The sequence below is a fragment of the Aythya ferina genome (genome assembly GCF_964211825.1).
Source record: "Aythya ferina genome assembly, chromosome: 5".
In the NCBI taxonomy this organism is placed as follows: Eukaryota; Metazoa; Chordata; class Aves; order Anseriformes; family Anatidae; genus Aythya; species Aythya ferina.
The window spans coordinates 61,115,595-61,135,998 of record NC_140301.1 but is presented as its reverse complement, the minus strand read 5'-3'; the positions used below and the strand labels follow the sequence as shown (position 1 = coordinate 61,135,998).

The 20,404-nt window shown below is 42.6% G+C and overlaps 1 protein-coding gene across 2 annotated transcripts in view; it reads left to right on the top strand.

Moving 5' to 3' along the window:
* Positions 1-20,404, top strand: part of PELI2 (pellino E3 ubiquitin protein ligase family member 2) — a 75,567-nt gene that overhangs the window by 43,401 nt on the left and 11,762 nt on the right. Inside the window, exons 1-2 of one of the 2 annotated variants that reach the window (XM_084519663.1) lie at positions 9,598-9,736; positions 15,523-15,624. In XM_084519663.1, coding sequence (XP_084375789.1) covers positions 9,662-9,736; positions 15,523-15,624 — 177 coding nt within the window. In that variant the 5' untranslated portion in view covers positions 9,598-9,661. Of the gene's footprint in view, positions 1-9,597; positions 9,737-15,522; positions 15,625-20,404 lie in introns of those variants that run through there. The other variant, XM_084519662.1, reaches the window with a different exon arrangement.

The following is a 20,404-nucleotide window of genomic DNA, read 5'->3' as shown; positions in this document are numbered from 1 at the left end:
GGTTTTCTCTTTCTGGTGCCTCATTAGACAAAGCAGATGCAGGCCATCCTTAACAGAGTAGAGATTTAAGAGATTATTTGCTGTTGTTGTAGAGGCTCAAGAACAAATTCCAATACCAAACCCCTCCTCAAACTGAAGCTTGCATCTAACCTGTGAAAGATTAAAAATTGGAACAGTGCTCTATGTAGTGTAAAGTGGTTTATAATCTATAAATTTCTGTCTATAGCATCTGCTATCAGTTTAGATCCCTGTGCTGTCCATCCTAGCTGACTGAACTTAAAGTGAATCTCTTGAATAAAAACTATTTTAAATCAGTTGCCATGTACAGAAAGTAAGAGGTCAGAATAAGATAATTAGGTAAAAAGATGTTCTAAATGACTTATTTTAGTTATGTATGAATATATTACGTATATAAAAACAACTGGGGTTGACATATGAGGATAAATTAAGGTAGTTGGGGAAAAAAAAAATAGTTGTAGAATGAAATTATCACAGAGTTTAAGTATGGGAGAATCAGTATAGAAATTATTTCCATAAGGGGTCTGTTGGACAAAACGTTCTGGGACAGTAAGTTATTTGAAGTCATGCTGCAGATGGAGTACATTCAGTTACAAAGGCTAACATCCTTCCTTAGGTATTTATAGAAGAACTGAGCAGGAGTTCCTCTTTTTTTCTGGAAGTAATTCTTTAAATAAAGCTACTACCTGTGTGATGATCTGTGTATAAAAGAATTTTTGTGTTGGTGTTGCACTCGGTGTGGTCTCTGTTTTTCCAACAATACTGTGTTATTAAATTCTGTTTTTTAAGGGATAAGTGAATCTGTGCTAGCTTGTAGGGTGCTTGTTATGCAAACTGATAAGCTGTCTTCAGTTATAATTTTATTAAATGCAAATTTGAACGTGTCCTTCAGTTACTGACTTTGAAGAGATTACATTTTTCTTTGCATTTCCATTTACTATCTTTGCTTTAAAAAAAAAAGTTCTTAATTTTTATCTGGCATTTGATCTGGACTGTCACTTTCATCTGTTGTCATTAATTAGTCATCTCGCTGGGTTTTGTAGCTTTATGTTCGTACTTTATGGTAGAACCAGTTGGTTGCAGTGCAGATTTCCCATGTTAACTATTTTTAAATCACTTTTAGCTCAGCTAAGTGGCGGCTGTTCAAGTTTTTTTGCAATTTCATCTTCGCTGTCACTTCTGGTGGGGGGGGAAAAAAAGCTTATTAATTAGTTTTCTACTGTCTGTGTTAAATAACCTGATCTCTTACATGTAGATGATATTTGTTCCTAGGAAGCCCTGGTAGCTGGTTCTTAATTCACCCCAAAACTTACCATTTGTACGTTGTGTCCTTGAAGATCCCTTTGGCTGGCATCCAGATGTTCCAAGCGTGTCATGGAATCTGATCCAAGGCCATGTGATTCCGGTGCTTTATGTTTTTATACGTTATATAATTAATGTATCGCACATGTCACTTCGTTTTCCAAGTCACGCAGCCCATGTCAATAGATAATTGCTCAACAGCACACAGAGGGCAGAGAAGCCTGGAGGTGAAGGTGGGGCAGAGGAACGGGACAGTGCAAAATACCAGATGCAGGACTTGGAAGGCTTTCATGCAGCAGCTCTACGGTGATGGGGCTTTTTGGCAGCGGGCTTGCAGAAGGGAAGGCATCTTTTGTTCCTATCTGCAGCAGACACTGAGTCATCGATTGGGTGATTCGTAACACTCCAATTTTTATGCTGGAGTCATCGAAGCTCTGAAACTTTACGAACGTTGGGCTGTAGCTTACAGCAGTTGAATTTTGTATTCGTTTTGTGTGCCAAATGAACTTGAGAGCCTGCGTAACGCGAGCGGTCGAGGGGTAAAGTTTCAGACCCAGCTGTGCAGATGGAACAGGCTGCCCTTCAGGCAGCTCCCTGGGATGCAGGCAGGTGAGGGCACTTCTGCACAAGCTGTTCCTTTGGCAGGAGCTGGGCTGATGGGCTCCGAAGTGAGAGGGAGCAAGTGGTGACCTCCTCAGCGATGCGCAAAGCACGTAGGCAGCGATGCTCTTCTCTTAGCCTGCAGTCTCCAGCTCGTGTGCTGCCTGCAGGGGAGAGCAAAGCCTGCCTCACCAGCAGGCAGGAGCAGGAGCCTTGCAGCAAAAGCTTCTGGAAGTTCAGAGCTGCAGCTGGAGCGTGGTGTGGTTGACGGACCAGCAAGTGTCATAGGCTCCTCGTGCTGTGTGCGCTGTGCTAGTGTGGAAGGTGGTAAGAAATGAAGTATTTGGGTAGGTTTTTGTTTCCATTTGTTATTTTTTAATCAGCTACTTGTAAACTTGGCAAATTGTGGCTGGGACCTGGTTTAACTTTGAAATGTGTCCAGTGCTGCTAGTAAAACTGTTTGACAGTAGCTTATATATTCAGATCTGTGAATTATTAAATGCAGGTCGTTATCTTGAAGTCATTTATGTCCTTTACGATGGGCAGTCTGAGAGTACTGAGTGCCAAATACTCAATCACGAGGCTTGGTGGGATTCAGAGCTCTACCAGGAGAGGAGCTGGACTGCGGTGGGGATTTTCAGACTTGTTCAAAGCTAGTTTAAACAACTGATTTAAGAAATTAAACAGCTTAAACCACCAAACAAAAAGTGTGGCTGAAATCAGTTAATACTGGGAGAAATGATCAACCTTTATCTAATAACTTGTACCCAGGCATTCTGGTGTGGGGAGGAAGAACTTGAAGTGCATTTTGCTGCAAGTATTTCCCCAAGCCTTCTGGGTTCTCCATGTAAAAGCAGACTGCTTTATCCTTAGGAGCACTTGCTGTTCTAGAGCACTAATCAAAACCATGCCTTGTTTACAGAGGGGGCCTCTGAAGAGTGTTATGTCACTTCAATATTTCTTCTCAGCATTTATTTCATTTAATATAGGATCTGAAATCCGGTACATCCAGCTGCTGCTTTCCACAGAAATGGAGAAGTATCCCATAATTTGGTTACTGTGGCTTCAATCTTATGCTGTACCTTTTTGTGTTTAATTTTTTTATTGCTTCCGAACCTCAGGGCTTTGAGATATCGCTTTGACCCCGTGCTCAGATAACTTGAGCTTATCGCTGAAGGTACAGCCGAGGAGATGTGTTAATACAGGACAGGATCCTCTCACTTATTTCTGAGCGAGGCTGCGTGCGTGCGACGGGGGGAGGGAGGCACACGGGTCAAATCAGTGCTAAAATCACGTGTGAGCTGCCCGGATTTCGAAGAGACATTCTCTTATCTAATGTTACATATTCATATAAAGCAAGTTTTCTGTAAAGCTCGCTTTAAATTTTAATAAACTGCCGAAGAGATAAGGGGTAACTTCTGGATGCGAGTGCATCCAGCACAGCCTGCTGAGCCCAAATGCCAGCGCTGCCTATTTTTAAAACAAATCTTTGCGGCTTCGGTTTTTAAGCTGGCACGATGCATTTACATTATAGGGCCATAAATTTTCCTTCCCCACCCCCACCTGAATCAATCTTACTGAAAAATGATAGGAAACTTGCATTTGAGAACACAATGAGAATAACAGGAGCGCAGACCAATAGAGGCTACTAATCCTCTAATTACTTTCTGCGAACACTGGGAATTGGGCTGCAGAATATCCTTCAGTTCAATCTAGCGTAAGCTAAATTTATTCCTTCCCAAAGCCACGGAGGGAGGGAGGGATTTGCTGCCAGCTCAGACTAGTGCTGGGCTGCGGTGGTCTTTATCAGACAGAAGTGAAACAGATGTGGCCACTCCGTTAAATATCCGTCTTTGGGCTTGACTTCCCCTGGGTGCTGGTTGCCCCGTGCTCACCTTTTCACACCCTGAATTTTGAAGTTTAACCAAATGATCAGGTAGGTCCGGTGCTCTGCTCTGGTGGGGCTGAGGACGTGGTGTTTTTGTCACAGAGGTGGTCAGTGTTGGACTGGGAAAGTGTTTTTTTTTGGCTCTGCTCTGATATTGAAGCTGTTTAACAGCAGACATTCCCCATATTTTGGCTCAGGTGCTTTCATTCTTGTAAGTTATTCTGTACTTGCTTCTACTCTGTAGCTTACTGTTGATACCCAGATTTTTAGCTCATATTCCACACCGAAGTTGATAAACAGGCAAAGGGATTAAATAATTGCCTTTTGGTCGAACCTCTCTATATTAGTATTGAATTTATTTTGTAAATCTGTTTAGCCTGGACTGTGAAAAATACTCAGAGTGACCGCTAGTGACAAAACACTTTGATAAATGAATCCTGAATTTGGTTGTTAGCAGCTTCTTACATTTGGGGTGGGTGGCCAGGAATGGGATGCATACCTCTCACTCGCAGCATCCTCTGCAGTTTACCAGCTAGGAGATGGCATGACACTGCCTCTTCGCATCAAGACAGGGGCTTCGATTATTTCCCTGCATAACTTTTTCTTTTTTAACACACGGTCTGTGAATCAGGGCCAGGCTTGTTGTCAGTTCTGCGCAGATCCAGAGACAGCACCAGAGGGGCTCGCAGCCAGTTACGTTTGGAAATGAGCTTGGCAACTGCACGAAGAGTGCAGCAAGCTCCCTGCTTCCTACTTGTTAGCGGCTTGATTTTTCAACTTCTGTGCAGCAGCATAAATCAGGATTGCATTTTCACTCCTGTTTAGTGTGCTAACTTTATGGCTTAAATCACTTTAGTAGCTTAGCCAAACAGTTTAAACAAAAAAAGCCTCGGTGTTTTTTTTTTTAAATATACCGAGCTGCGTGTAAGGAATGTAAGTTCTGAACTTTACACAGGAAGGTGCTTGGGAATATGTCTGACTGATAACTGCAAAGGTTAGAAGTACTTTTTTCTTACTGTAGGCTCATAAAGATTAAAAAAAAGTGGCATACAAGATGCATGCCATTAACTGGCACGCTGTTTCTTCAACTTGGATATTAACATCTGAACATACACCGAGAGCCTGCTGGTCAGACTGAACTTCATCCGGGTAGGAGACATCCTACAGGATCCCTTCCGCTCCCCAAATGCCTTACAGCAAGGATGCAAGGTGCCAGGATGCTTTAAGGTGGGCTTAATTTGCTTTTCCTCCGACGGTTGCTATCAATAATGTTTGTCCAGCTTGGTCAAGTACCAATTGAACTATTCTGCAGGAATTCTTTTTGGTGGGAAGGAAAACACTGTGAAGCCCGGTTTGTTGCAATGACCCGTTGCAATTTCTGTAGGAACCTGGCCGATAGAGAAGAACCAAACGCTTTTGGGTTTGTTCTATCAAAGATTGCCTTCTCTTGGGACGATACTTGAGCTGTAGTGTGAAGTCTAGAAAGCAACTTCTGTCCTTTGTTGTCTTTAAAAAAAACTTAACTGCTTTCTATAAGCACTAAATGGCTTTTTGGCAAGAGTAACTTCACATCTCTTTATCTTTTTTTTTTTTTCCTCCTCTTGAGGGATTTTTTGTACAGCTGCTTAACAGGTCTGTTAAGGTAACTGTCTAGAGAGTCTTTGGCTGTCTTAATGCAGAATTGATTTGTGTCAGATTGAATTTATGGTTTCTGGAAGCTACAGAATGATATGCAGCCTCTCATCTTGTTATTATGTGCTCTCCTTTGGCAGGCTCAGATTGGTGCTCGTGGGTGCTTTGATTCACAGAAGCATTCAGCGCTGCTGCGCCGAGTGTACAAATCTTTCAGCCTGTGTATTGATAGAAACCCTTGAGGGGACTTTCACTATTTTTTCGCATGTTTTTAGTTGAGGATTCTAATTTGTGGCTATTTTGTGTGCTTGGCATAGCCAATTACGTAAGTGTAGCCAGGCATCTGCTGCTTTTGTTCGTGATGTATATAAATGAATGGGAGGCTGCTGGCACCAGAGCCTGCGCTGCAAACGCTGCTGCATCCTTCCCTAATTACTGACACTTTGGTGGCTGTATCGGCAGTTTGGGGGGGATGTGCTCCAGCTGCTGTGGCAAAATCATGTTTATGCCGTCATGTTTTTGATTTATAGGCTTGTAGTCTTCCAGAAGAAATCCTACCCTTAGTGAACTAAGGCTGAGGGTTTGGGGGTCAGGATTCTCTTTGGGAGGCCACGTATATCAGGGAAAGTCTTAGTGGTATTCAGCATGTGATTTTAGTACGGAGAACAGCATATTCCATGTAGTTTTCAGTGTAGTAGGCTTCTTCTAGTATTTCTCTGCAAAGTGACTGTATTGTCTGCTTTAGAAGGACTCCAGTCTCTTCAGCTTCTCTTGCTTTTGAATGGGAAGGTTTCTTAGGCTTCCTTGCTATGATGGGAACCAGCTCCATTTCACCATGGCAGTGAACCTTATTTCTACAGAAGCCCCAGCAGTATGACCAGGTACTGTGGCTGTTGGCGTAGCTCAGGTATTTCCCTTTCCTTCTTCCCTGTTTGTTGCAGATAGAGGACCTTAAATGTTCGTTGTAAAGTAAAAGGTCTTCCAAAAGCAATATCTTGACCAGGAGCATGTCCCAACTCTTTGGTCTTGCTTTCCTGGGCTGTTTTGCTTCCTTTGCACAAATAACTGTGAAATATCCTGCGGAAACCACCCGTCAAATTCATGCCTGCATGCGTCTAGACAGTGATATCACTGCATGCTGGGCTGAAGTTGAAATGGGAACAAATGTGTCTTCCAAAAAGTAGTGTAACCATTCCCCCCAAATGGAAGAAAATAAAAATGACTTCAGTCTGCACTGACAGGTACATGCAAATCTAACCTGTAAGGCAGTGGGTGGATCTCTGTATGGAATCATCTAGGTTGGGATGGACTTTCGAGATCATCAAGTCTGGGAATCAACCTGACCTACTGAGTCCCTTCACTAAGCCACGTCCCATATTGTTTGTAGTGAACAGTGAAGGTAATGAAAAGAGAATACACGGTGGAATAAATGAGAAATTGTGCTATGACTTTTTTATTTTTTTTAAGTATGGATAAATTACTGTTGGCTCTCAGTACACGATCTGCAAAATTTCCAGGGATATGCGTGTCCTGGAAGCCTGACACTTCCTGGATTTCTCAAAACCAGGTCAGGTCACATCAAATAGATGAAACTCGGTGCAGGGCAGTGGTTAAACGCGTGTCTGCTGGGCTTCCAAAGCAGGTGTGATGTGCTCAGTGCACGACTACAGCAGGCAGCTCTGGAGCAGTCACAATAGAAAGCAGAGTGCAGGCAGTAATTTGCCCAAAGGAGCCTTTTGGATTCATGGTTATGCTGTGGGTGGTTGATGCATCTGACTCTGTCGTGGCTTATTGTGTCTGTCTGAGCTGTCTCCAGCTCCTGTCTGCTGGGGGAGGAAATGGAGCAAGCTGGCCAAGGGGAGAGAGCTTCCAGGCTCTGATTCAAAGATGCCTGAAAGATCATTTGCAATGTGATGTTACTTAAAAGAAAGAGGAAGGGGAAATTAAAAGTCTTTAAGGGTTAGAAAAATTAAAAGGTCAGACTGGGAGGAAAAGTGACTGATGGGTTTTGTAGGTCAGGTGTTGATTCCCAACCATCAAAAGTTTGTGACTCTCAAAACAGTTCTGGAGGCTCTACATTGTGTAGCTGTGCCTGCTAGGATAAAAAATGCACCTACTTCAAGCTGCTTTTAATACATTGAATTACAAAGCAGAGCAGCTTGGGTTGCTTTACCACATCTGGCCAGGAGTCCTAGGTGCTAAGGTAGGACTTGGGGCTGCACATGGGTTTGGCCACCTCGCTTTCATCCCTGCAATGCAGGCAGCAGCCGAGCCGTGCATTTTGAACGCCTGCTTTTTGTCTGAGGAGCAGTCTGCCCTGGACTAAAGGCATGTACAGAGGTTGTGTACTCTGCAATTGTGTCTGCACAGACCCTGAGCCTCTCTACCTCGAGTTTGGGGCTCGCCTTGTGCTCGAGGAGAGGCAGCCTGCGGGTGGGGTGTGAGCTCAGACAGTGCCACACGTGTAGGGTTTTAACAGATTTTCAACCATTAAAGAAATAATTCATCTAATGACCTGTTACATGCGTATTTTTTTTAACTTCCCCCCTCAGTTTTAAATATTTGTCACTGCTAGCACAGAGATCATTTCACAAACAGACAAAGCTGTCTGAAACCGATAGGGGATTTGTGATATTTTTACATGCTTGTGGTTTTTGTTTGAAAAACACGAGCTTAGAAGCAGAAGACCAGCACTGCTGTGCTCAGCTTACCACCTCCTGAAGAAAAGTTTTCCCCGTAGGTAGTCACAACACCTGCATGTGTTTGAAATATTAGTTGGCAATGAGTACTGAGAGCTGCCTGCAGAGCTCTGTCCATTTCTTTGTGGCGACATTAATTTTCCTTACCTGCACTTACTGACTCTTGAGGGCTGCTTTTTAACCATTTCAGAGCATTCAGGATATTGACACCTGAAAGATTAGAGGTAAGAAGAAGTGATAGCCTTGGTATTTATCTTTATTATCTTCTTTAAAGCCTAGATTTTGCTGACAAGGAGAGGAAGGAAGACCCCTGAAGGATGGGTTTGCGTGGCGCTGGGCAGGAAGCAGATGCAGGCTTGCCAAGCAGCTGGCCTGTGGCTCTGGTACCTCATTTCAGCCCCTCCTGTTGCACACAGAGCCCATAAAATTTCCATGATAATGTCCTCCAGCCTTCTGCAGAGAAAATAAGAGACAATATATATAATAGCCGTATCAGTAGCTAGAGGTCAGCGTAAATTTTCCGTGTTACTTAAATGTGGCGCTGCAGAGGGAGCAATTCTGGGTGATTACTGCTGGTTTTAAGTCGAGACGGAATAAAACTGCAACTGGTTTTTAGTTAACGGTGCATGGACTGAAAATTGTCATAAATTGCTGGGAAACTTCTGAAGTGGCCACGCTTCTCTGATGTGGGCAAAATGTGTCCACACGTGATGTCTGCTGGCTCTGGCAGGCAGTCCAGAAATCCAGTGGAAAGACGTTCTTCTCTTTAGAAGGACTCCTTCCTCGCTAGATAAAGCTTCCTTTTGCTTTCAAGCTGCAAGAACTTTTTGTCTGATGTCCCTGAGTGGTTTTATTTTTCCGAAAAGAAACCGAAGGCCAGCAGCCAAGAAAGCAAGCAGTTAACTCACGAAGACGCTGCTGCTGTCATTAATTTTGCACGCGTCAGTGTGGTGTTGGTCAGCTTGACTACTGACAAAGAAAAGTAAAGTGTTCGCATAAATCACTTTATTGTCCTAACCCAACCTAATTAATGAAAGTAGGGTTCCTCTTCTAAGGGAGCAGCCCTTCCTGCGAGACATCTGCCTCTTTTCTTAATGGATTTAGCCTTCCCTTCTGCTGTGGTGGGGAAGAGTTGGTAACCGTAATAATGCTAAGTCTGTCTCGTGATCTTTGAGGAGCTGGTTAGGCACAAGTGGACCGTAAAGCTTAAATTTCCAAAAGCAGGGGATTTTTTTTTTGTCTTGGAAGTATTGTTTGCAGACCAAAGAAAGCAGGAACATCTCTGTTTCTGGAAGTGGCCTAGAGCTGCTCCCCGTAAGCAGCAGAGAGAATTTGGAGATCTGCTCCTCCAGTTGATCCATCGACACGCTCCCTGCACGAAAGGTTTGATCTCAGAGTTAAATAAACGCAGTCACGCAGTCAGCTCCTGACCTGTTCTTGAACTGTGGGGCTGAAGGTGACTAAGGAAAATGAGCAACTTCATCAATGTCAGCGTGCCAGAAAGAGCGGCGGACACCAGCAGATGCTCCTCGATAGGGAACATCTGGCTGGTGGTGGGGGAGAAGTCCATGTATTTTTCCCCTTCTGGGGGAGTTCTGTAAGTAAATACAGAATCTCATATTAATACAGTTTTGGGGGCAAAAATACACCTGTACTTTGCAAGCCTTTCCTTTGGTTTGATCCTTACTCCAGAATGTTTACTGTACTGCTTTGGCCACCAATAGAGGTTGCATTCTTCGAATCATTCATAGGATTTGACTTCTGTAAGAAGTGTCTCAGTAATTCATTGCAGGATGCAAAATGGGCTTTCAGAGCTCCCAGAGAACAGCCCATAGAAAAGGGCTGGAAGGAAAATACGGTTTTCCTTCTCGTATTTTGAGAAATGTATCAATGGAGCAGTTCACCTCTTGAAAAAGATTTTCCACCTCAGGTCAGGATATTTTTCCAGACCCTTGTGGAAGGGCTGGCTTGCTGCTCGCTTACCTCCCTGTGCCTTGCTGGTCAATAAAGGCATTTCTGGGGCTGTGTTGACAACACTGACCATTTCCTGTTGTGCAACAACAAATTAAAGTTTATCCTGGGCAGTGGCCACGGGTGGTGTCTGTGGTTAGGAGAGAGGTGACATTTGCAGTGCTGTCACACTCCTGAGTAATGCTGTTTGTTTGCAGATGTAGTTGTATGCATGGCCCCTGGTTAAATGGGTATACATCTTGTCTGCTAAAGATTTTTTTTAAGTGTTTTCCCTCCTTTTTCTGTATCTTTTGCCAGCGAAAAGAGTTCTAAGAAATACTGCGTGGTTTCTTTTTTTTTTTTTTTTTAACTAAACTTTTGTGTGTTCTTATTCCCCTTACCCGCAAGGCGTTTTCATCACTGGGTAGAGGGCACTTTTACTTCCTCACTTCTCAAAATGGTGAAACTGGTAGCAGGCACCTTTCTGGGGGCACACAGGGGGAGCAAAGGGTTCGTGAGGGCTGGGATGTTGCAGGCAGGCTGAGTTGCAGCGATGCTGCTGTGAAAGTGCTCTGCTTGATCCCTGCTCCGCTGTGCCCTGGCAGGTTTGTCAGCCGTAGCCTTGAGCTGCTGCTTCGATAGCGAGTGCAGGGTGCTGTGATGAGGTTTTGCTCTCAAACTGGAGAGAAAGTAGTGAGAATGAAAAGTGTACGTAGGGAAGCAAGGGGAAAAAAAAAAAAAAAGGCTGAGCATAATTGAAACCAGTGGGAAGGAAATACCCCGAAACTTGAAGAGCTGCTACCAAAGCAGGGGTGGGAGGGAGGTGGTTGTGATTGTTCTTTTAACTTGAGTTGCTTGGGTCATATTTAGGTGAGGGTGGGACAGTGGGGCTTCTACTATCTACCTCTCTTCAGTCCTGGTAATAATATGGCACTTCTGATGTTCCGAAATCACTGGAATGCAAATCTCAGGGCTGTGGGAGCACCGTGTGGCCGAGCTAACTGCAGGGCTTCCTTGGAGTGATGGAGAGGAGAGGAGCCTTCTTCTCAAGGTAAACTGCCCCATATAGTGAGGCTTGGAGCTGCTTCAGTGTCCTCCAACTGGAAGTCCTATGGAGGTGATTGCTGTGCAAACGTGAGCTCTGATCTGAAAAGATGCTTTTGGAAGTCTGGCCCTTTATGCCAAGCAGAGCACGGCACCCCAGTCCTCTCCTTTTGCTTTTATTTGGCAGTTGGAATTGCTGAAATCCCTCAGCCCCAGCGTGGACGTGGGGATGCTGGCACTGGATTTATTCTGGAAAATCTCCTGCTGCCATCGCTTGCTCCCCCTCTTCCTCCATGGGTTTTATGTCAGTTACCCCCCTCTCTGTTTCCTCCAGAGGGATTACTTGAATTCAGCAGCCGGAGACAGCTAACCGTATCAAACAAATTGCTGTGTGGGCAGCTGAATTAATCTACCCTGCCTCTTCCCAACAGCATTCCTGCTGGACAGGAGGCAGCGCATGCTATGGCCAGTCTGAAGCCACATGTTTCTGATTTCTTTGGCGAGCTCGGGCTATATACCTTAGCAATATATACCTTAGCAAAGTATTTTTTTTCCAGCAGTTGTTTCTTTTGGGAACTCGTTCAGTTGTTGTTTTTTTTTGTTTTGTTTTGTTTTCCCCTGTGCTCAGTTACTGATTTTTGCTAAACTTGTAAGAACCTGAAAGATGTGAGAGCTGCTCTGAAATTCAAGTGCTGTTGGCCTGCAGTCTCAAAAGCTTGGTGGCCTTTTTGCAAGCTTTGAAAACGTGCACTGTTGCTGTGGTGGGTCTCGGCGGCCACGAGCAGGAGGTGGGGAGGTCAAGGTAATGTTTGTGCCTGGTTTTTGTTCTTCTGTGGGTTAGTTCTGCCTGGAAGGTGGAGGTGGTGGCGTCCAGCCTGAATCTCTGAAGTCATCTGCTAGAACTTGTGATGCTATTGTGCGTCTTGTGAGAGTCAGGACTTTCCAGAATTTACCAGAGCAATGCAATTAGGGACAGCCTCAAAGACTTGGGGATTTCATTTTTCAATCCCCGAGTCTTTGACTTCAACTCAAAGACTTGGGGAGCAAAAAATGAAAATAAAATAAATCCTGCTGGCAGGAGTAGGTCTGGAAATCTGAATGCTAAAAGCAGTGAAAAAGAAACCTCTCTAGTTTGGGTGATAGAAACCAATGAGAATTACAAGGGGGTTGGGGCAATCAATCTCCAAGCTTTTTTGGGACTTGCAGTGCTGTGGTTCTGTAGCTCCTCAAGCTGTCAAAATCCTTCATGACTTTGCCTACGGCTCCATTTCACCTACAATACGGTTTTATTAAGGTATTTGCCCTACACTTGTCGTAGTTCACTGTGCCAGTTTGTGGGTTTTGTGTAGTTCCTGAAATAGTTACTTCTTTTTTTTAGTTGGAAGTGGTCAATTGCTTTGAGATAAGCAATTAAAATAACAGCAAAATGTGTTTTGAATAGGAGCAACTGTTGGTGCTGAGTAGACTGCAAGGATATAAGTAAAAACATTTCTTACAATATTCTTAGACTTTGAAAAACGGTTATACAATTCCAGGAAACAAAATGTGGCCTTTCATGCTGGAAATGACTGAGTTTAAACTCAGCCTCCTTAAAACGAGGAAGAAAAGATGGGAGGGAATAGTACAGGTCATGCCCTACCTTCGTTTTTCAGAGTAGATATTGACCATGGCCATCCTAGTGGGAATTATTAGCATATCTAAGCCCTAAGTTCTGTAGATGAGGACATGACCTTATTAAATGTATGTCTGGTAGTTCTTACCTTCCCACTTGTTTTGTTTTTTTTTTTTTTTTCTTTCATTTTTTTTTTTCCAATCAGACCTTAAAACTGCAGTTCTGGGTCTGACCAAGGTTTCTGTTTGATCCAGTATCATCTGACAAGAGCAGGAGCTTGGGGCACGCAGCCGTGCCTGGAATTTTACCCGGCTGCTGGTGGCCAGTGCTGTATGGACTGGCTGGAGTTTAAGTCAGGACCATCAGGTGAGCAGGATGCCGATGGGCCTGTCCTCCACTATGCACTCAGCTGCCACCTAGGTTTGTGTATTTTTTTGGAAACAAACAAAAGTTTTGTCTGAAAGCTACTGCTTTCTGATATTTGAAATGGTTTCCTATAATGTATGAGTTGATGGTTACCAGGTCATAATTAAAATGAATGTTACAAGGGTCTCATCACTTTTAGTATTTCTTATTCTTGAGGCACCTGAAAGCTGCTTGGGGCTCAAGATCCCATTGTTAGCTGTCAAGCATGCAAAGAGGAAAAGCTCTTGTTACGTGGTTCAGTCCTGCAATTCAGTGTTTTGGCAGGCCACAAAGCAGCAGTGACTTCATTTGCATCACATCTACAGGTGTTTGTTTTTGCAGCATACTGCATATCAGCGTGATGGTTATTACAAAACAGCCTGTCCATTCAAAATGAGAAACTTATAATTCATGATCCGTGAGGTACTCTAACAGATAGCTCCTGCTAACCTCACGTTTTTTGGTGATCATTTTGACTGTTGAAATAAAATCACGGAAACTAGACTGCATGGCTTGAAAACACATCACCTCCTAGGTGTTAAAAGCTTGCTTGCAGACAAAAGTACTGGAGGGAACTAGGAGAGGTCATCTCACCCAATGCTTTGCCTTGGGGTATTATCACCTAAGCCTAAATCTTTAGCAGGTGCTGAAGCTGCGAAGAGCTTTCAGCAAGAGGCACATTGTAAAAGCTGTCTCTAATCTGTTGCTGCAACTACTCAGTTTACAAAAAAAAAAAAAAATTGTCATTGTTTTTTCAATATTTCATCAATATATTTGCTCATCCTGACTAGGCTTTCAGTATGCATGTAGATATTTTTAATACCTCTCACACTGAGAAAAAGTTTTTAATGATCTGTTTAACAGTTATCTGTAGCATTAGGATCATTTAGACTTCTGTGAGATGACAGCTGAGTAGAACATTCTTAGTTGCTTAGTTGGACCAGGTACTTAGGGACATGTTTTAGTGGGTGACATCGGTAGTAGGGTGTTGGTTGGACCAGATCATCTTGAAAGTCTTTTCCAACCTTAATTATTCTATGGTGCTCCCATCCCTAGCTGTGAGCTGTGATTGTTGTAGATGAAGAGCAACATGAAGGAATGAAGCTATTGAGAGAGAACCTCTTGTAGGTAATGACCCCTTTCAGCAGAAAAGTGGAGAAAGCTTTAATTTACCTATTAAATCAGTACTTAAGTGTCTGCAAGTGTTTTCTGGGAAGTAACAGTCATTACCTTTCCTAATTGTGTGCTGTTATATGGACTTTATATTTGCATTTATTTCCTTGTTAGCCAATAGACTTAGTGTCTTGGCATGTTCCACTCTGTCCTGAAGCTTTTATCGGTGCATTTACATCGTACATCTAGTGCAATTACACTGACACTGCATAATCATTTAAAGTAAGTATTAGTCTTTAAGCTTGAGAGACAATCACTAGCGCCACAGAGATTTTGTGTGCGTCTCAGAGGTTCTGAAAAGATCATCCAGTCCCACCCTTTCTTATCTCTCTGCTGCGACAACTGTGCCCTTGTCCTTTGAAAAAGGGTTATTATCGTTTCTTTCAGGGCCGTGGGTGCTCCTTTGTGGGAGTGATGTCTGTTCTGTTCTTGAACCAGTTCCTGGGCTGGTACAATTATTTTTTTCTGAAAAAGACAACCTAGAGATGTAAACCTAGGAAGGCTTAACAAGTAAAGAACCCAGTCTTAACCAAACTGAGCAGAATAACAGGAGTTGTCCTCTTGTCTTTGTTTTAAATACCGAAATACTATTTAGTATTTGCCACACTCGTATCTGTAGCTACATTCATGTCTTTGCTGTATTCATATCTGTAGAGATCAGTTTCCATTGGCAGACAGTAAGAAATACTATTCAGTGAGTGAGGAAAAACAAGTTGAAAGTGCACGTTCTTCATTACAATTGTTATAAAACAGCCACTATTTGGTGTAACTAGAAATCTGCTGAACTGTAATGACATCCTTACGTCTGAAATCCTGGCACATTTAAATGGAAATCAGCTGTATTGCTCACTTATTATAAAAAGAAAACACAATGAAAGAACCATGAGATCTAGTCTTCAACGGGGTTACAAATTTCCCTGAGGTTTAGGAACTTAGTATAATTTGAGGTAAAACCTCAGAAATTCCTGAGTTTTGGAGTTGAAACTATGAAAACGGTAGGTACCAGGTACTTCAGAACTAGAAGCAAACAAGTGCAGCTTGGGATTTTCTATTAAAAACAGAACAAAAAGTCCTACTGTATTTATTTACCAAGCCTTTTAATACACTGTTAGGAACGTAGTCAAAGGTGCTTATAAAGTAAAATAAATTTGATGCTAATATTTATGTGGAAACTATAATAGATGTTTTTTGTTCAACAGGCTATCAGCTGTAAAGGTCAGCACAGTATCTCTTACACTTTATCCAGAAACCAGACGGTTGTGGTGGAATATACTCATGATAAAGACACAGACATGTTTCAGGTAAGACCAGTTCCTTTTTTTAAAAAAGCAACATGTGAAACCACAGTTCTGGATTATGTTCTTCCAGGTATTTTGTCTGTTCTGTGGAGTTTTCATGACCAAACCCAGTTGCCTAATATGAGAGCCCTTTGAAATTTTTAATTGTCTGTTCTCAAACCAGCACCAGCACTATCAGTACCCTTACTGCTTTCACTGCTCTTTGCTTTTTCTACAAGGACGGTGTCACAATTGTATAAGAAGTATTAGAAAAAATGAGTAGTTTGAATTAATGAATAAGCACAGGAATGCACCTTTCCACCTACTCCCCACCCCAGCTCCCAGTTAATTGAGTAACTGCAGTAAAAAGGAAGCAGATAAGGAGTAGAACATGGGATAGGAAAGAGGAAAAGTGAAAGCAAAGGGAGGAAGGGGCATGTGGGAGCTTTGCATTGAAGGAGGCAAGCTGGTGATAGGGTAATAAAACTGTTCCTGAAGGGTATGCAAGTGTATAAAATAGTGTAGGGGACTGTGCTGGGTTTCTCTAAGTTATCTTATATCCAACCTAATATGTGTTTCTGTTTCTCTGCATCATCTAGCATTGTGGTAACCTAAGCTATTTTATTGTGTAATGCTTTTATACCTAATAAAAGACTTCAGAAATACAGTAGAAAGTTAGACTTGAAGCTTGGGGGGAAAACAGACATACACAACCTTTTCCACTCTAGACTAATCAGGTCTGTCTTGTCAGTGACCTCTGTAATTAGGGTATCTTATCATGAATTGTTATCCCTCCTTGTTGAGTCTTTCACATTCAGAAGGGTCAGCAGTTGAGTGGTGTTGACAGAAGGGGAAATGACTCTGTCAAGATGAAAAGGTTCTTACTTAATGTGGCTTCTGTTCTTTTCTCTGTGTAACTTTCCTAATGTGATTTAGGCATGATTAGGTCCAAATAGAGATTGAGAAGAAACAGTTTAGTTCATGTGCTGCTGCATGAATGGATCATTAGAAAATGATTTCACAAATGAACTGAAATAGACTTTTGACTGGTGAAAAAGTGCAACCCATCCTTTTGGGTTACTATCTGATATTTGTTTTCTTTTTGCAAGGTGTTTTTTGTGCTTTGAGTAGCTCCAGTGAAACTTCTTCTGTGTGTCAGTAATTTGAAATGCCATTCTTGATAGCTAGAATTTTTCTGCTGCTTTTATACGCCAACATGAATAAAGAGGAGTTGCAGAACAGCTGCGTTTTCTGGTTGTACTTTATTGATGACTCTTGATTGTATAATAATGTAGTGGTAGTTACAGCTTTGTGTGCTGGACGGATGTCGAATAATGAGCTGGGGGGATTAGCTGTCACTAGTGAAATCTAGCAGCATGAAGTGCGGAGATGCAGCACATTATAAAGCAGTGCTGCACAGACTGCACTTGGGGTGTCTTGTCGAAGGCAGTAGGTTACGGGTGCTAATCAAGGATACTTTGGACCTATACCAAGATTTTTGGCTCAGAGGAATCGTCTAGTGAAGTGTAGAATAGCCTGGCTAACGTGTCTTCCTCTGGTGCCCTTCAGGATCCCGATACTCAGAGCAGGAGATCTCAGAGTATGCACTGAGCCAGCTTCATCTGCACTGGGGTGGCTGGCACCAGAGCACACATCTTCCTAATGCTTTTTAAGCCCAGATCAGCTCTGGGATGCCTGTTGAAATGTCACAAAAGCTCTCCTTTTATCCCCTTTACTCATGCACTTCTCAGGCCATTATCTGTCATGCACCTGTAGTTGATGCCTGGTTTGGCTTGTAACAGGCCAGACTAGCCCATCTCGATAAAACTTTTGGAGCTGAGTGTTGTTTGTAGGGCATCTCAGTCCTTCTGGTGACCCCTCAAATGGCTAACGTGTCAGGGTTATGGCTGCTTTATTGTTAAAAATTTTCAGCGTGGTTTGTTTCAGCCACCTTGATGTATCGTGCTGTGACTCCATCTCAACTTCCCCTTGAGCACTGTGTCCTGGTTGACGTTTCCTCTATCTGTAACTGTCTTCAATGTGCTGCAGGCCTCAGCCTAGAACGCCTGATGGCTGTGAAAATGGGAAAAGGACTAGTCTGATAGACTGTGGCAATGTTTTGCTGCTGAAGCCATTCTCAGACAGCTGCCTGAAGAGGCTTCTGTTGTTTGGGTGAGCCACTAGGCCTTAGTTATTCTCAAGAATTGGATTGTGGGCAGGCTGAAAAGTTGTTTGAGGACTGTCTTGTGCTGCCATTTAGTACCTGGTGGCAAATTCCAGGCTGTCTCTAGGGGTCCACAGGATAAAACCTTACTGCTGATCGACCATTGCTTGCATAGGCAGTCCGTGGAGCTTGCTGTGTTCTTATCAAAGGTGTTTTCCTGGCTTTTATAGAACCCTGGTAAGGATGTGGAAGCTGAAAAGGGAAGGATAACACCAAGACCATAGAACTATCCTCAGCCCCTGGTTTTGGGCAGATTGCTTAGCTTTTATCTCAGCTTTCCCCCTCTGAAAATGGGGCAGTAGCACTGCACAGCCTCACTGAGGTAACTGTACTGAGGAATGTACAGAGGGTTGTGAATAACGCTGGCAGTGGGACCTGAAAGAGGGGAAAAAAGCAGAGGGAAGAATTCTTGCTTTCTTTCTCTCTGTAGCCAGGGCACGACTTCTAACCCAAGAAGATTGAATCCATTCAGTTAGAGCTGATTTCTCTTTAAAGCGAGGGAGATTCAGTTCACAGAACCTCTCACCTCTTTCCTTCTTCCACGTTGAGAGCCTGTAGTCTGTCCTTTCTCTGAAGGAAAACGTGAGAAGTGTTGGTGACCTGTATTCTGCAGCTCTTCAGGAACAAGCAGGAAAACTTTGAAGACTATAAACGCAGAATTAGTTTCTCATGTTATGCTCTCCAAGCTTCTAACCAAGAAGAAACAGGAATAGATATTAGCAGAAGTGAGGCACATATGGAAAATGTGGAGAGACTGTACAAAGGGCAGTGAAAAAATCAGAAGGCATTGAAGAGCAGTGTCCAGGCTGTCAGACCATCCATTTTCTTGGTACCTTCTGTAATGAAATGAAAATTAACATGTCGTTGTGCATGTAACCTACCACTTCACAACTGGTTTCCTTTATGCAATTCTGTAGTGAATTCTGAGCACAAACGCTACTGCGGAGCTTTGTGTTAGTGACATCCACGTAAAATTTGCTCATTTGACAAGAAGGATGTGCGAATGTTTTATCTGCTGTCTCCCAAAGGCAAGTTGTTCCTTTTGTAATCAGCATATTGCCAAAAAAAAATAAAAAAATAAAAAGCAACCCACACCATTTTCCTTGAGGGTTCAGTTACCATTCTGTTCGTGAGGCATTAAGGTGAAGTAGAAACTGCTCCTTCGTGGCTTGTTTGGACAAGAATGGATTATACCTGTTAGTGCTACTAAAAGGACCCACAGTGTGTGTAGCCAGTACCCTAAATAACTACCAATATATACAGGAGCAGCTATATTGCATATGAATATTGGATTTGTGTTTTTCTTTTTTTTTTAAAAAAAAAAAAAAAAGAAACAGCCCTGCAGAAAATGCATGCTCTGCTTCCCCCTATCAAAGTGAAGTTCTGTTGAGACTAAAAATCTACAGCAGTTATGTTATCTGCTGGCAGGTTGTCTGGTTTTGCCTTGTCTCAGGAGTGGGGGGGGGGTTAATAGCATTTCTTTGACTGATGGTAGACACTAGCAAATTGATTGACTGCCTGGCTTTTACAGCTCTTGACAATAACCTGTGGTGTAGACAACAGAAGCTGTCTGAGGCATCAGTTGGAAGATTCGTAGTGTGTTGTTGGAAGTTGCTGAGTGAAATAATATGGAGTATGGCAGAATTCAGAAGAAGAGCCCTGAAATAGAGCCTAAAAATTCCTTAAAAGAAAAGCCTCCTATGCAATAGAGGAAAATGGAAGAAAACTACCAAATCTAATGAAGTCTATAATGAGTAGCTTTGAATAGTGGAAGGTGTGGAGTGATGGTGCTCTGCCTGCAATGTCAAATGAGATAAAATTGTTTTTCTGGTTGGTAAATGCTGATCAAATTTGTCATTTGTTTCTGAAGGCTTTCTTCTCACGATATTAAAATCCAAAATTGAGTTGATATGGAGCACGGAAAACTGCTGAAGTGTAGCACGCTACATGGACTGATCATCTGGAAGGCTCTTTCAAAAGACAAACACAAGTATTTCAAATATTTGGGGCTGTATAGACATAAATCTGACACAAATGAAATTTAAGGAAATGATTTCGTTGCTCAAAATTTACTTGTAATCTCAGATTTTTAAAAACACAAAGATTTCTTTATAGACTTTAATATTTATATCTGAATATAATCAGATTTCATAGACCATGACATGAGTTACTGGGGAACACATGCATACTTTGTCATCCTTTAGAGAAGAACCTGTCTTATTTTCCCTAATTGCATCTAAAAAGCTTTGAGAGTGATCTCTTTGATAGATTGCAACAGGCAGAAACTTGTTATGAACAGAATGACTTCATGTTCATTATTTACCCTTTAAGAGAGCTTGCATGCAGGTTAAGAGTCCAAGATTACAAGTAAGGTGCTGGTCAGTGCTTACTCTTAGCAGGATCTGCATTGGGTGGGATATAGGAGCCTGGTGGTGGTAATATTGTAAGAGGAAGAAGAATAAAGCTTTATAACTTTTAGCTTGAACTTGTTAAGTTGCACAAATCAGAAATGTCCTGTATGAAGTAGTTTCTAAACTCTGTCCCTTGGGTATTCTGGTAGTCGCTTTCTGTGAAAAATTG